This window comes from Mytilus edulis, chromosome 4 (genome assembly GCF_963676685.1).
Source record: "Mytilus edulis chromosome 4, xbMytEdul2.2, whole genome shotgun sequence".
Classification (NCBI taxonomy): Eukaryota; Metazoa; Mollusca; class Bivalvia; order Mytilida; family Mytilidae; genus Mytilus; species Mytilus edulis.
Genome location: NC_092347.1, coordinates 22,497,256 through 22,513,930, shown reverse-complemented (window position 1 = coordinate 22,513,930; position 16,675 = coordinate 22,497,256). Strand labels below are relative to the sequence as shown.

The 16,675-nt window shown below is 33.2% G+C and overlaps 2 protein-coding genes across 2 annotated transcripts in view; one reads left to right on the top strand and one right to left on the bottom strand.

Moving 5' to 3' along the window:
- The window catches only part of LOC139519227 (dual oxidase 2-like), a 57,671-nt gene extending 53,204 nt beyond the window's left edge, over window positions 1-4,467 (top strand). Inside the window, exons 30-31 of the mRNA XM_071311169.1 lie at window positions 1,085-1,213; window positions 1,822-4,467. Of these exons, the coding sequence (XP_071167270.1) occupies window positions 1,085-1,213; window positions 1,822-1,944 (252 nt within the window). The 3' untranslated portion in view covers window positions 1,945-4,467. The remainder of the gene's footprint in view (window positions 1-1,084; window positions 1,214-1,821) is intronic.
- Window positions 4,468-9,736: 5,269 nt separating this feature from the next.
- Window positions 9,737-16,663, bottom strand: LOC139519225 (ciliary microtubule associated protein 1A-like). Its single transcript, XM_071311168.1, has 4 exons — window positions 16,516-16,663; window positions 11,013-11,123; window positions 10,603-10,716; window positions 9,737-10,356 (listed from the first exon to the last, which is right to left on the bottom strand). Exons 1-4 carry the CDS (start codon window positions 16,565-16,567, stop codon window positions 9,875-9,877), a joined length of 759 nt encoding a protein of 252 aa, XP_071167269.1. The 5' UTR covers window positions 16,568-16,663; the 3' UTR covers window positions 9,737-9,874.
- Window positions 16,664-16,675: the final 12 nt, after the last annotated feature.

Here is a 16,675-nt window from a genome sequence, read left to right as displayed (position 1 = left end):
ACTCTAGATCTGAATATTGAATAACTTAACTCTAGATCTGAATATTGAATAACTTAACTCTAGATCCAAATATTGAATAACTTAACTCTAGATCTGAATATTGAATAACTTAACTCTAGATCTGAATATTGAATAACTTAACTCTTGATCTGAATATTGAATAACTTAACTCTAGATCCAAATATTGAATAACTTAACTCTAGATCCAAACATTGAATAATTAGGGCCTGTCCAAATGGCGGGTTGCCCTATTATAGTGATCAGTCTGTTGGTCCGTAACAACTTGTGTCCACTGTATCTCCAGAGAACAGTTATGATATCATACTTTATACTTGCTATGTACATTAACCAACACCAGAGAGTGTCATAATGTTTGTACAACTTCCTGAGTCAAAAACTTTGGTGTCAGTTGACACCCCCCTGTCCCATGAAAAAGATTGTATCCGCTCTATATATCTATGAGAACTGTTATGATTTGAAAGTTTATGCTTGACATGTATATTAACCAACACCAGAGGGTGTGTCATAATGAATGTACAACATCTTAGGTCAAGGTCCAAGGTAAAAAATATTTGGTTTCAGTTGACAACCCCATGTCCCACGGTAAAGATAGTGTCAGCTCTATGCATTGAGAACCATTAATATTTCAATGTTTATAGTTGACATGTATATTAACTTACACCAGAGGGTGTGTCATAATGTATGTACAATTTCCTTGTTTAAAGGTCACTGTCAAAAACTTTGGTTGCAGTTGACAACCCCATGTCCTATGGTAAAGGTACGTTCAGGGCCCACAGAGATGGCCCCCATCTCAATGATGTCTAGTTAAACTCTGATATCAGGTCCCAAGGACACAGTAATATTATAGAATTATTATGCTCAGGGTACCAATTTCCATGTACTTTTTTATTACAGGTACACCACAAATTGAAATGTTCAATGAATTACAAATTTTCTATAGGCTTTATGTCCATTTTCAGGCAGGTCCACAATGTATAGAATTTGTCTTTTATGACTCTTTTATACTATCTATAAGTATTTCCTAGTATGTATATCTAAAACTTTTGTTGAACCTCCATTTCAGTACATTTGTGAGAGACATTTCCAGAAAGTAGCTGGCAGGAGTTTGTTCACTGGGTTGAGTGCTGTTACACATTTTGGTAGACCTAAAATGACAGATATACTGAGAAATATCAAGTTGGAACATCAAAATGTAAGGCCATGTAGACTGATAAGATATTTAATGCGTTTACAGTGAATTTTATAATAACAGGTTAATAGGTGGATTAAGGAATTTGGGTTATTTAGGACATTATTTTGGGCCCATTGCGTTAGAAAATAACACATACTCTTGAAATAATTTACACCAATCTTAAAACTTAATCTGTGTACCATAGTAAAGAAGTATGGAATCTAACTTTTTGATTTTATATAAAAGTTTGGAAAGTTGATGTATTGTAAGCAAACATCTTTTTGCTGATACTTTTTGAACAATTAACTTGTTTTTATATGGCATTATACAGATTTGTTTTTACAATTTTCTATTTTCAAGTCAATGAATTGCTCTTGAAAATTGGTTGATCTTCACTTATAAAACTAAAAGTAGTTTATAAAGAAAGCCAACCTTGTCATAGATTATGGTACAATTTAAAAATAGAGAGATGTGGTATTATAGCCGATGCGACAATCATTAATATATTTTTTTTTTTGTGAAAGGTATATTTTTAATCTACACTCTTGATGAAAATCTCGAAATAAGAGAGGAGATTGATACCTATTCCGGTAGTCACAATATATGACAAATATTTGTTCTCATTACAGGTGAATTTATTTGGTGTATTTAGCTGTGGACCTGCTCCTCTAACCAGAGGCCTAGATAGAGCATGTGCTGATATGAATAAAGTGGAAGGAGCTGTTTTCAAACATCACTTTGAGAACTTTTAATCAAACAACATATTAGTTGAATCATCTGATAGAATGAGTGTTTTTTTTTATGAATTTCTTCATTAGCTCTGTTTAACAGAACTAGGCAGAAGGAACTAATGGCTGTATTTAAAGTTCAGTGTTATATTCAATAAACCTGTATGTTGAAATGTTTTTGACAAATGAAGGTGTTTAATGATATATTTTAATCAGTTTTTTTTGGTAATTTAACTCATGGATATGAACAAATTTCGCTATAAACATAAAAAATAGTGTTCTCTTATCAACATGTAAAATCTGTTATAGAAATAAAAGTATTCTATTTTGGGGAAATCTGGGAATTTTTATCTCATCTAAGTCGTATATCATAAAATTATGGTTATAATGCTATTGCAAAAGAGGAGGTGTATGAAATTGTTTTTTCATCATTTTTATCGCGATATTTTTGTCAAATATGTTTTGTATTTCTAATCATGGTTTATAATATGGCGAGCTGCCTGTTTATTGATCTGCCAATGGAATTGGTTTCAGACATTTTCATTCTAACTTGTTGGTTTAAACTGACTTAACTAGTACTAAAATCAAACTGGTTTAACATTTTTTGGTATGTTGTCTGGTGCTTAGGATTAAACATAGCAGATGTTATTGTTAATTTATGTACTCTAAATAATTTTGTATATTTTTTACATATCTTTAGTACATGTACCTATACATTTTATGCTTTATAATATTCCAACTTTTTATATATTTAATTTCTCTTTTTTGTTAAAGATTATTAGTAAACTTTTATAAAGGAAGCAAAAAAAAACATACATAAATCTCACTGGCATGTCACAGAGATCCTTTCAAAATGAAGAACATCTAAAGTCACAAAAATTTATTTTAAACCTAGGAAAACTTTAAGGTATAATAATGCCACAACTCCCCCCTCCCCCTGAATAGGACCAGAGTCGGATTCAAAGGCTCCCCCCCCCCTATTGTTGGACAAATTCCATTTATTATATAGGAAGCACTGAAGCATGACTGGAGTTGGCCCTCTCTTAGGCAGTTAGTTGGCTGCCACTTATTAAAAAATTCTGGATCTGCCACTGACGACAAGCAAAATAGTACAATACATCTGTTAAGCAACATTCTTTAAATGTTCACAAGACATTAGACTGCCAATCATCAGTATATATATTTTGAATTTTATCTTACATGTTTGTGCCAAAATAGCCTCATTTGTAGATCTTGTTTTTATTACCATTTAGATATCACCCAAGGCTTTAGCCAAAATTACCGGGTATATTTCTATACAAGATGTGTTTAATAAAGTTGCTTTTGTGTGTAAAATATCTTTTTGTGTACCAGTAATAGGTCTTCACTCATGCATGCATTTATTTTGAACCAAAACTACATGCAAAAATAATCATTTTAGGTCATATTTAACAATTTTAACATGTATATGATGTCATATTGACATCACAAGAAACCTTTCTAAATTCTGAACTTAATTATCCAGATAATATCAATTACCAATCAACAAACTTAACATGAACTATAATTTACCAGAAGTTCCCAAGCCTTGAATAATTGTATAATTTTCGAAATTTAAGTGCCAAAAATAATAGCCTTCTCCTTTATACAGTATTGATCCTGAAAGAAAGGAATGCGCCTTATTGTCAGGCGTCAAATGGTCATTTTCTGCTACTGTTAGCATAGAATTGGTTAAAATTTTACTGAGATTTGTCAAAATATCCTTGTTGTGATTTGTCAAAAACAGTCAGTTTTTTTATCTTAAAGAAAGTACATTTAATTGTCATGTACCAAAAATTACTGAAAGCGTCATTTGCCAAGCATTTCAACCGTTATTCCTTATGAAGGTACCCCTGTTACGACCCTCATCCTTGTATTTCCAATAAAATTTTAAAAGTGTAAATAGATTTTTATTAAAAGAAAAATAATCCAACAAGAAATAGTAAATTAGAATTACTGTAAAAGGTTATGTCATGTTTATTGATTACACAAGTGTAGGAAAAAAACTACAATTGGTGATCGATTTTTTTTTTATTTTAGTTTAATAGTGTGGTTAAATCATCAACTACAATATTGTTTCATATATACCATATATTATAGAAATTAATTGAGGAAAGATTTTTTTTATTTTTGGATTACTCCAAACAAATTGCTAAATGTGTATTTGGATTATTCATGCAAATTCTGCAAAATTCATCTTTTTGTACTGATTTCAATAGATATTTGGCACTATTTATTTATAAATGGATTGCTTTGAAAGGATGTTGGTAAAAAGTATAATGTTGATAGCTTGTCACCTTAATGACATAAAGATATGAAAATTGAGGCTTGCAGTGCTTATACACCTAAATGTTGCCTAAAATAAAAAAATATGAATAAAAATGTATATTTTTTATATTTCTTTTCTGTGCTTCAAAATAGGCAAAAAATGATATGCAGGAAAGTATGTTGAGTTATTTTTTATTCATTGTTCATATTGCTTTATTGTTATATTCTCTCTCCAAATAAAGTTTATAATAATGTTGAAAAGTGTTCGTGTTCTATGAATATATTGTCAAATTGTAGTCAAGTTTCTATTGTGATATATTTTGCCCCTTTAAATTCATAGTGTAATAGAACATGATTTCATAATGGTTTTATACCATCAGGCTTGGATCCAAGAGGGGTAGGGGGTTGCAACCCCCCTTTTTTGGGATGACCAATACATTTGAATGGGGACATGTAGTTGGAATGCCCCCCTTTTTTAAATGGCTGGATCCACCCCTGCCCATAACATTTTATTTTTTTACATCTCTTATTATTTTATGTCCCTGTTTACCTAAGCGGGGACTGGATGAGTTATGGTGTATCAACAACTCCTACAAAGGATATGGTGCACATGTTATTTTATTTTTTATTCAGATGATTTTTGCGGTTTTCAATTGCAAAACATTGAGATAGCCTTATTTTAAAAATTTGACCTCTGGTAAAAAAGATTCCCAAACTTATTTGTGGCCTTCTTGCATCACTACATTTTTACTTGAACATGCTCAAAATATCAAATCTTCCTTTTTTTTATGCCCCACCTACGGTAGTAGAGGGGCATTATGTTTTCTGGTCTGTGGGTTCGTCCGCCTGTCTGTCCAACTTCTGGTTAAAGTTTTTGGTCGAGGTAGCTTTTGATGAAGTTTAAGTCCAATCAACTTGAAACTTAGTACATCTGTTCCCTATGAAATGATCTCTCTAATTTTAATGCCAAATTAAGAGTTTTGACCCCATTTCACAGTCCACTGAACATAGAAAATGATAGTGTGAGTGGGGCATCCATGTACTATGGACACATTCTTGTTTACATTGAATTAATTTATGTGTTAACTCTTTTGTGGTTTACTTTACTGTACTTTTTTTCAAGTATGCAATAGGGACTATTTGTGGTACAAAATCAAGAGCCAATTTATAAGTTGCTATACATAATCTTAATTTGCCAACACATGACTTAAATGTACCGGTATATGATGTTTTTGGAGGGGAAATTACATTTGACATATTGGTATGGCAACAAACTATGAAGAAATTAATATATTCTGTAATAAAATTTCTCAATTTTCCTTGCATTTACATTTGAGTATACCAAAACAACAACTGTATGATATTTGTTGAGGTTATGAAAATAGCTGTGTTTCACTTGATTATTTTGACATTTAAGTCAAAAGCCATTTGAAGCAAACTAGTCAGCAATGGTAGGTTGCTATCTTTGAGATGAGATCATGATGTCCTTGCTTGTCATCCAAGGTGGTAGCTTTTATTAAAAACTAGAGGCTCTAAAGAGCCTGTGTCGCTCACCTTGGTATATGTGAATATTAAACAATGGACACAGATGGATTCATGACAAAATTGTGTTTTGGTGATGGTGATGTGTTTGTAGATCTTACTTTACTAAACATTCTTGCTGCTTACAATTATCTCTATCTATAACAGTACTTTCTGTGGAAAATGTTATTGAAAATCTTCAAATTTTAAGAAAATTATTAAAAATTGACTATGAAGGGCAATAACTCCTTAGGGGGTCAATTGACTTTTTTTAGTTCTTACTTTGCTGTACATTATTGCTGTTTACAGTTTATCTCTATCTATAATAATATTCAAGATAATAACAAAAAAACCAGCAACATTTCCTCAAAATTACCAATTCAGGGGCAGCAACCTAACAACCGATTATCCGATTCATCTGAAAATTCCAGGGCAGATAGATCTTGACCTGATCAACAATTTTACTTCCTGTCAGATTTGCTCTTAATGCTTTGGTTTTTGAGTTATAAGCCAAAAACTGCATTTTACCCCCATGTTCTATTTTTAGCCATGGCGGCCATCTTGGTTGGTTGGACGGGTCACCGGACACATTTTTCAAACTAGATACCCCAATGATGATTATGACCAAGTTTGGTTAAATTTGGCCCAGTAGTTTCAGAGGAGAAGATTTTTCTAAAAGATTACTAAGATTTACGAAAAATGGTTAAAATTTTACTATAAAGGGCAATAACTCCTAAAGTGGTCAACTGACCATTTTGGTCATGTTGACTTACTTGTAGATCTTACTTTGCTGAACATTATTGCGGTTTACAGTTTATCTCTTTCTATAATAATATTCAAGATAATAACCAAAAACAGCAAAATTTCCTTAAAATTACCATTTCAGGGGCAGCAACCCAACAACGAAATGTCCGATTCATCTGAAAATTTCAGGGCAGATAGATCTTGACCTGATGAACAATAGTAATCCCATGTCAGATTTGCTCTAAATGCTTTGGTTTTTGAGTTATAAGCCAAAAACTGCATTTTACCCCTATGTTCTAATTTTAGCCATGGCGGCCATCTTGGTTGGTTGGCCGGGTCACCGGACACATTTTTAAACTAGATACCCCAATGATGATTGTGGCCAAGTTTGGTTAAATTTGGCCCAGTAGTTTCAGAGGAGAAGATTTTTTTAAAAGTTAACGCAGGACGACGACGGACGACGGACGCCAAGTGATGAGAAAAGCTCACTTGGCCTTTCGGCCAGATGAGCTAAAAAAAGTTACACGAAAACTCAACATGAAGAATCCTAAAATATCTTAAAAAGAGCCAACTGCTACTGACCTATAGTGTACATTTTAAATTATGTTGATTAATTTGGTATTTAGTATAGATTATGGACATAAGTATATATTGAGACTGCATGTAACTTACAACACTGAATCCATTGTGCCAAATCAGTTGCATTTACGATTGCAATTCTCTTTTGCTCTCTTCCTTTTTAATTTAAATAGAATTGGAGAAAATGGTCTTAAAGGGGTGGTTGAAGTTAAAGTGCTTGTACCAAGTTGGTTGATTATGTATATCATGGTGTTATTTTTTTTTTGCATTTTAGAAAGGAGATAATGTTTTAAGAACCATAATTTGGCCCCTGAAATTCCATATTTGGAAATTTTCTTCAACCCTTATGGACAAATTTAAGTAAATCAACTGTATATATCCTGTGTATCTTGCTTTGATATTGGGTGCACAAGATGTATGTTCACATATTACAAAATAGTCTGGTTCTGATGTTTCTTACTATTTTTGATTTAAAGATGGATGTTAACATTTAGCCAACTATAACTTCCCACTGGACAGTTTTGCAGATGTCTGGCAAATCACAAAAGCAATTTTGATCATTTCTTTTTTCAATTAACATAGATAATGAAATTTGACTTTTCTTCCTGATTATAATGTATGAAATACTTGTTACTGGACTGAATTGTTTACTGTCCAATTAAATGCACACATGACACTTTTTAAAATAATATTTACCATATGAACCTATCAGTGCATTTGCAACGACTTAGATCAAATGTGGTTTAGTTAGCTTTATATCTAGAAGTCCATGATATCAAAAAGCTAGAAGTCAACAGCCAACCAGTATGACTGAGGTATTGAAATATGGTCACCTCGAAAGATCCCTCGTCTGGCAGAACCCATGCGTGGGCGGGCCTCCATTTCGACTGCACATGATGTATAAAACGCAGCAACAGTATTTCGGAGTGGGAAAGATAATTCTATGGCAGACTTTTGACAAAGCTGCCAAGTTACTACAATTTATTTGAAAAAAAGTTCAGCTGGAAATTATTACTGGAGATTTTAATATGGTAAATTTATTGACGTCAGGGCCGTAACTACATTGAGGCCGATGAGGCAAATGCCTCATGTAAAACATTTAAAAAAAAAAAAATGAACCAATAGGTTGTTTTCATATCAAATTGTTTTACGGAAAGTGTCTTGCAAGAAGCAAGTTCTTTTCACTCTCTGGTGTATCCCCTGGATATTTTCGTTATCCATGTTTCTATTTTCCTTTTAGTATTTAGAGTTGATGGTCTATTGTTTGTACTTCTGTTTTCCGGGTTTGTCTTTTGTTCATTTATTGTCCTAGTTTATGACTATAGTCTGAGCGTTGATAGTCATTTGTAAACGTGGTTTTGCAATGTTGCATGTCCACCAATGTCCAGAATTGTGCGAGAAATATATTTTAAGAACATGCAATGCAACTCAGTGGACACAAAAAAAAATGTCCTTTCTGCATGGATAATTGAAATTGATACCAAAGAATACAAAACAGTTTGTTTTATTGTAAATAAAACTAGATAGCTGACATGGTTTGAATTAAAGTAAGGTCACATATTTCCCGGTATCAAATAATTTGAAGAAAAAAACCCAAGGTATTGCCATATATGACCTTATACATTGAAAGGTTAAGCTTGCATAAAGTCGTGTTGGGACCTTTAACAGATAATTAAGGAGTATGGGGACATAATCGCACACAAAGAGTCAATGCATAGAAAAAATACAAATGATCAATGGTCAAAGTTTGTGTTCCTACTCTTCATCTTGATAGTTGCCGGATGGTCTTCAACAATACTTTTAACGAATCATTAATACCGTAAAAGATCGTAAAACAAGGTGAAGATGGTCCCTATTGTGGACTCGAGCAGTACTAGTACTTAAAGTATAATACTGCAATGTCACTATATCTAAATCTAGTCATAAAAAAATCACCAAAGTCTAATCACAATACAAGGCAAGAACAGACAGCTGACAGATACGGTGTTAATAATTACAGAGACATATAATACATTATTATTATATGTCTCTGATAATTATGAGAATTACGACTCTTGCTTTATCCTATATATCGGTCTTTTAATGTTGTCTCTAATACCTAAATGCTTAAATTACAATAAATCTTTGTTTTTGCTTTGGGACCTGATTGTCGAAAAAAATATCTAAAAATTAATTAAGTTGTTTCAATGCAAGAAAGAGTCTGGGAAACGCTCCGAATACACGATTTTGCTTTATTTTTCTCAGAGCTTCAGGGGGCCTTAAGCGGCCCCCAGACCCCATGCCCAGAATATATTTTGCCTCACTATTAAATGAGGCTAGTTACCGGCCCTGGACGTTTTCTGTGTTCTTATGAAATGTGATGTAACAGAGTTCCATAATAGTGTAAGACACAGCAAAATTCAAGTAAAGCACCAGATTGCGTCAGTTTATGGGTGAAGAAAAAGCACATATAGACAGACGACACTGCTTTAGTAGTGATTCAGATCTTCATTTGCTTCTGCTGAATTCATCATGTTTGTGTTGGGTTTCAAATTCATCTATCAAGACGTTAACCACAAGAGGTTGTTATTCAGACATTTCATACAAGTATACATACATCGGATCATGTGGGCCAATATTGCATGTATTTTTAATTCTCACTGCTATCAGGCACTTACATTTTCAATGGACGAAATAATGAAGTAAAGAGCATTCACAACTTTTATTCTACTTTTTATATTAAATATATCTATACAAAAAATAAAATTCTACAGAAACGAAAAGATATATGTCTATAAAAGTTCTCTAATTCAAAAGATATAAAAAATATTTATCAAAAACCTTTTTAGCTATCAAAGCCAATTATGAGAGGACACACGTATTCCGAGTGACGTATGCCTATTGAGTGTTTTGGAGGTATTGCCTTGTTAATGTAGACGTTTTCTGGGCGGTGTGCCCCTGGTCCTGGTTTCTTAACCGCGTCTGTTGGCATATAACAACGGTATCTCATAGAGTATTGTGGTGGCTTATCCATAGTATTATCTGGGGGTATGGCATCATATCTTCCGGGTCCAGGAGCACTTGCTAGGTCCTCCAAGTATGATCCGAGTGATTGGCGTTTGACCATGGAATAAGCCGGAGAAGCCACTTTGTATGACTGGTGGCTTCCAAGAACAGGTGGCAGCATGTATTTGCTAGGGGCAGGATTAGCATCACGTTTTCTATAACGAGTTCTACTCCCCATTGAGTATCTAGGAGCATGTTTTTCGCCTTGTGGATGTACTTTCTCGGGTGAATATTTTCCAGGCGATGGTGTTTTGAATGTGTCTATAAAATAAATATTTTTCCGTATTTAAAATGAAACAAAGAAGTTTTACATAAAAATAGTCTGCATTCTATTTTACCAAGCCGATTAATTATATGAATAAGAGCCGGAACACATTAAGTGGATGGAATATATAAGTTAAAGATTATAAGGAATATTTACCTAAATAAATTTAAGAAAAAAGAAAAAGAGGGGTTCGTGCCCCAAGCTCTTGTGTCTTTTGCCATGCTAACATGGAATATACTTACTTGGATCCCTCTGTCTGGCTAGCATGGAATATATAGGTGTACCATCAGCACCAGTCTTTGTAATCTTTGGATCAATATAGTAAGCAGGACCGGGATTTATATCCCTCTTGCGAACTGAAATAAGAATAGGAAAATGTGGGTCATTTATGATAGGATGTACATGTACATGCTGGTGTAAAAGAGAGTAGTATAGATATGATGGCGCATTCAAAACATTATCTAATATTTATTTTTTTTGTGTTCCTAACACAACAACTGAAACAAAGTTGATGCCAGAAAAAATATGATGTTCGAAATTTCATCTTGAGTGTAAAATGATAGTTCAAACTTCCCTAACATTACAATAACATGAGAGACATTTCGATTTGAATTTTTATTTCCAAAGTCATGCATATCATTATATTTCTTACCATCCCCATATAATCGTCGGCCGAACGAATAAGCTGGTTTGAGTAATTTGGTGCAGTCATGATTTTCGAATCCTACACATGACGGTAGCGCATATCTGCCTGGACCTGGACCTGAAAATGGAAATAATAAAAAAAAAGTTCAATTTTGATTAATATATCAATACAACCAGAGTCATGATTAGGATATAAAATATTGGTAAGGATTCCGCGGAACCCAGTATCTTTCCTACTTTTGCTGTTAATCGCAGACTTGAGGAAAACAATCAATAAAAATATTCCTCGTGATACTATCTTTTGATTGAAAGAAGCTTCTGTCCAAGTTTGGTAAAAATCCAGGAAAGTTTATGAATGTAATAAATGTTTTGAAAAATTTAACAGCAGACCGTATGTAATGTTAACTTGAATAAAAACCAAGTCCATATGTAAGTAAAATACAGATAAACAGGTACAAAATTTTAACAAAATGTCCTTCTAGATACTAACTTTTGATCATAAACAAACGTCTGTCCAAGTTTGTTACAAATCCAGTATAATATATAAGAAAGTTATTAAAATATCAAAACATTTAACCTGTCCTCAGAGGATTTTTTATGGGAGTAGGTAGATATACCTAGCACTTTATGGAGATATGGGATGGAAACCATGTATTGTTAAACAACGGTCTTCCATATTTAGGACATGGTCACGATTTAATAAGATGTCTAATTGTAGACTTAATAAGAAAAAAATTCTTTGGAGTAATAATATCAGTTTTAATAAAGTAAAACATTGGAACTGTAGAGTGAATACAAAGTTTAAAGAACTTGATCTTAATCAGTATTGTAGTATTGAATGTATTTTGAGAGAGTCGGTTATTAAAGATATTGAAAACAAACTATTTATTATGTATGTACCAAAATAAATGGCACTCAAATTTACTAGCTAATGAAAGCAGTAAATTGCGTACTTACAGGTTATTTAAATTAAATTATTGTACAGAAAAATATTTAAGTATTACTATGCCCGGTAAATTTAGTGCAGGTGTTACTCCGATTAAAATTGAAACTGGCAGATATGAAAGTATAGATGTAACTGAAAGGTTTTGTTTTAATTGTAGAAAAAATGATTTGAATATAATTGAAGACGAAAAACATGTTTTATTAGAATGCCCAGAATATGCAGATTTGCGAACGATATTTTTAATAGTATATGTAATATAGAAAGTAGTTTTAGTAATTTAAGTAATGAGGAAAAGTTTTTATTTATGTTTCATGATGATAGAGTTTGTTATTTTACAGCCACAATCTGCCATGAAGTACTTTTTAAGAGAAAGTGTATTTTATACTCGTAATAAGTGTATATAATGTTGTTTGTTTTCTTTTTGTATAATTGTTTTTAATGGTATGGTGGTTTTATGCTAAGACATATTGATATATGTTATAGATATGTAATATAAATGTATTTTAATCTGTGTTTTTTACAGTCTCTAATAACTCTTTTAACAGTGGCTGTTTTATAAATTGATCTGTAAATATTATATTGTGTTTTATGTTTTAAAGAGGTGAGACTCTAATAAATTATTTGTTTGTTTGTTTGTTTGTAGTCCAGCTTGGCTATATATACGTGTGAGGCCCCTCATGGGGGGGGGGGGGGGTCCTAGTAATCACATAATCACCATTTTTTTGCCAATATAATCACATTATTATTAAATATTTGCTTATCTTTAGTAATCAAATAATCATTAACTAAAAATACAGTCCTAGGTAATAAAATAATCATGAAATATTTGGCTTAATAATCAAATAATCATTGAAAAAAACGGCCAAGTAATCACATAATCAAAAACCCCATGAGGGCCCTCACGTGTGTCATTGGAATATTTTGGTGGGAATAATTACTGCGGTTAATATTCGTCTCATTGCAATCAGATCACATCTCCTAGTTTGTATATTAAGATAGACAGCTCCTTATTTGTATATAAAGATAGATAAGGTCTAAATTAATATAGTTTGTCTACATGTAATGTAAATCTTGTTATTTTCTATGTATTGGTCAAGCCTTTTTCAAACTATAGGTTGTGCAATGTTAATTGTCACATTATGTACAGCTTACACATGGAAAAACCACTAGTGTCTGAAAAGAATAAAACCTGAACATGGAACAATTTAGTGAGAAATTCAAAATTTCCTTTTAATAAAGGCAGCCTCATGTGAATAGGAGCACAATTGGTTCGCATGAGAATGCCGATTGTTGTTGAAAAATACATCCTCCAAATTTAAGAAAGACGCTGCCAAACAAGAAATCGATAAATCTTGATAATATAAAAATAATTAAGGAGGCGTGGAATGGTTGTGAATAAGACAAATTTCAAATGGAGTGATAACCAATATAAAGGCAACAGTATTCGGCCATCGAAAACCCCATACTGTATGGTTGGCTACACATGGCCCCGATATGAAAAATAGAAACAATTTAATTGAGAAAACTAACGGCCTTATTCATAACACACCTATTTATAAAAAAAATTTAATCTGACAGACATGAACCAAAGACAACCACTGAACAACAGGTTATACTGACTTGGGATATTCACATAATGAATGTGCGGGGTTAAACATGTAACATGTCAACCCTCTCCTAACCTGGGACAGTGGTGTAACATAAGAACTAAAAATTCAGTAGAAAAAGGATTAACTTAGCAGACGGATACACATAGAAAATTATCTAACCACAAATTTAGATACTGTCAGTTTCGGGGATTATTTAGTTTGAATTGGAATGATCTTTAACACAGTACGGTTTATCCCTCACTTATACGAGATACTTGTAACAACGTTGGCCTTTTTTTTGATGAAAGAAAACAGGACCAATTCTTTGTAGTTGTCTTTTAGTTTGGAAAATGGAAAACTTGTTTAAAGGGTCGAAAAGTTAAATATTTTGATACTATTGCAACATAAAATAGACTTAGATTGTATGTAGTACACTAAGAATTATTTGACTTTGTTTAGTATCTGCATCTGATTCCCGCCACCCTTAAAATAGGTAAGTTCCCAAAGGTTGAAGCCTGTCTTTGATTGATGATCAAATTGATGTCAATAATATAGAAATAGGTTTCGTTCTGCACTTGGAAGAGCCATTAATATAATATGCAGGCGCGGATCCAGAGGGGAGAGGGGGGGGGGGTTCCGGGGGACCCCCCTTTTTTTGGACGATCAATGCAATTGAATGGGGACATGTAATTGGAACCCGCCCCCCCCCCCCCCCCTTTGTCCTGGTTTAGGACCCCCCCTTTTTAAAATGGCTGGATCCGCCCCTGATATGATTCATGAAATTTAAGTTTCTTCTATTTTACAATCGAATATGACGGAAGCCATTCCTCCTATACATCATAGGACTTAAATTCGCGCAATAGTTGCATAAGATATGGCTATGGCCTTTTCTATCTGTATCTGTATCTATATGTTACACAGTGCAGGATCCGATCGCGGATATATGCGCACTGGAAGGAGAGCTGGTAGGTTAGTCCAACCGTTGGAGGGTAGCCTTGAAACCCTCAATTGTCTTTTGGCATGCAATATTCTCGTCCAGATGGTTCCACTGCACTATTGTTTTTGGAAAAAAAAAGAGTTCTTTCTGATGTCTGTTTTGCAGTCAATCAATTTGTATGATCTGCTATTTCTGGTTTCTTGTCTTTCTACGATGTTTGTGTATTGAAAGTCACTACAGTTTTTTGCCTTTACTTGGCGTTTGTTTCTGATCTCTTGTAAGTAATCAGTTGGATCGATAGCCGGCACCAATCCCTCAACCACTTTGTAGAACATAGTCAGCCTCTGATGTTTCCTTCATTCTTGGAGAGGAGGTAGTTTTAGCTAAGATAGCATATTTGTAACGCACCCGGTTTCTCTGGATTTATAATCATGCAAGATGAAACGTGCTCCTCTTTTCTGTATGCTTTCTATTTTTTCTATTTCCCTGATGCATGGTAAATGGGTCCCAGATGACAGCACCGTATTCTAGTACGGACCTTACCATGGCTAAGAAGGCTAGTTTTTTTTTGCACTCTTGGGGCACTAGCGTAAGTTTCTTCTCAGGAACCCTAGTGTACAACTTGCCTTGCTTGTTGTTTTCCCTATCACTGGCGGATCCAGAAATTTTCATAAGTGGGGGCCCACTGACTGCCTAAGAGGGGGCCCGCTCCAGTCACGCTTCAGTGATTCCCTGCATAAGCCACACATTTTTTCCCAAAAAGGAGGGCCCCCTAAATCCGCCTGTCTATGTGGCTGGTCCATTTTAGGTCATCAGATATATTAAGACCTAGGTAAGGATTTGTTTGTACTTGTTCTAGTATGTGGTTGTCTAGTTGATAGAAGTGTGTTGATTTTTGTATGAAGCTCATTTAATATATAGCATTTTTTTTGCATTAAATTTCATTCCCCAATTTAGCGTCCATACTTCTGGCTAGCGAGGCTGTCTTCTTTATTCATTAAAAAACCCCTTTTCACCTTTTTAAGATAAAGGCTTAAACGTGTGTTTATTAATTGTAACATATACGAAAATAATTATGCATGTGGTATACTGAAGTTGTTAAACTTGGAACAAAAAGTATTTTTTTACACATTCGAAATTCGGTCGCAGAATATAAGTACATCGATCAAAATTGACAAAAGTAACAAATGGAAGTTATAACATTCCAAACGTTGTAATGTTTAAGATCATGTGCTTATCAACCAATATTACGTATAACTTGAATAGATTATTTTGCTATTATAAATCGTATAGCTGAAACGATTTTCTCTCCGGATTCACCAGAGGGTCAACAGCCCCCCTTTTGTTGAAATGAAGTGTTTGTAAACAAGCGTTAAAAAGCTGTTTTATCAAAATTATCCCCCTGTAAAATAAAAAAAATCTTTCAGATTAAAAAGCAATTTTTTTCTTACATGATTTGATTTTTTATATATGAATTAGAGGAGGTAGTTTTTCCACTTTTATTTGTTCCACTCCTTGTAACAGAGTATTCTGGAAACTTTGTTATGAACAATGCTATTATATATTCCGTCAGGAACAAATAATGTTATAGTTCTTCAAATGGAATTTCATGATTTTCCACAATATTTTTTCCATGAAGGCATATTGAACTAACATTATAAATGAACTTCTATTCTTTGACGGTTGATTCCTTTACAGCCATGTCAGTAAAACAATATAATAAGAGTGACACATTTATCATAATGCATTAATATATCTATCTGGTTACTAACGTATTTTAAATTGAAATATAAATCTGAGATAATTTGTTTATTTTTTTCAATTGTCATAACTTGTAATTGGAGAGAGAAAAGTATGTACATTGTTTCTGTAGCTTTAATTTAACAAAAAAATCACTATTAAACAAAACAATTATTTTAACGGACTTTCACAGGTTACACAACCCAACGATATTACCACATAGCAGTAACAGCACAGTAACAGTCAAATATAAAAACGTGTAGTTCTAAATCAATTATTTGAATAATATTTATTCTACCTCTTTCTCGAGCTGCTATCAAAATGGGTGTCTTTGCTTTTTCATCAGTCATGTTTTTCTAAGGTTTTCTTTACCACACTAAAAAAAACACGGCGAAATCTTCCCGCGAAAAATACTTTCGCCGTCTCTAACGTTACTATTATTAAGGTCATGTGACTGC

What these genes read in the sequence shown, in the direction of transcription:
- LOC139519225 (XM_071311168.1), bottom strand. Translation starts at nt 16,567, where the DNA reads ATGACTGATGAAAAAGCAAAGACACCCATTTTGATAGCAGCTCGAGAA. An exon ending in CCGACGATTATATGGGGATG is followed by an intron (nt 10,717 to 11,012) that starts GTAAGAAATATA and finishes TTCTTATTTCAG; the next exon opens with TTCGCAAGAGGGATATAAAT. An exon ending in AGCCAGACAGAGGGATCCAA is followed by an intron (nt 10,357 to 10,602) that starts GTAAGTATATTC and finishes TTTATTTTATAG; the next exon opens with ACACATTCAAAACACCATCG.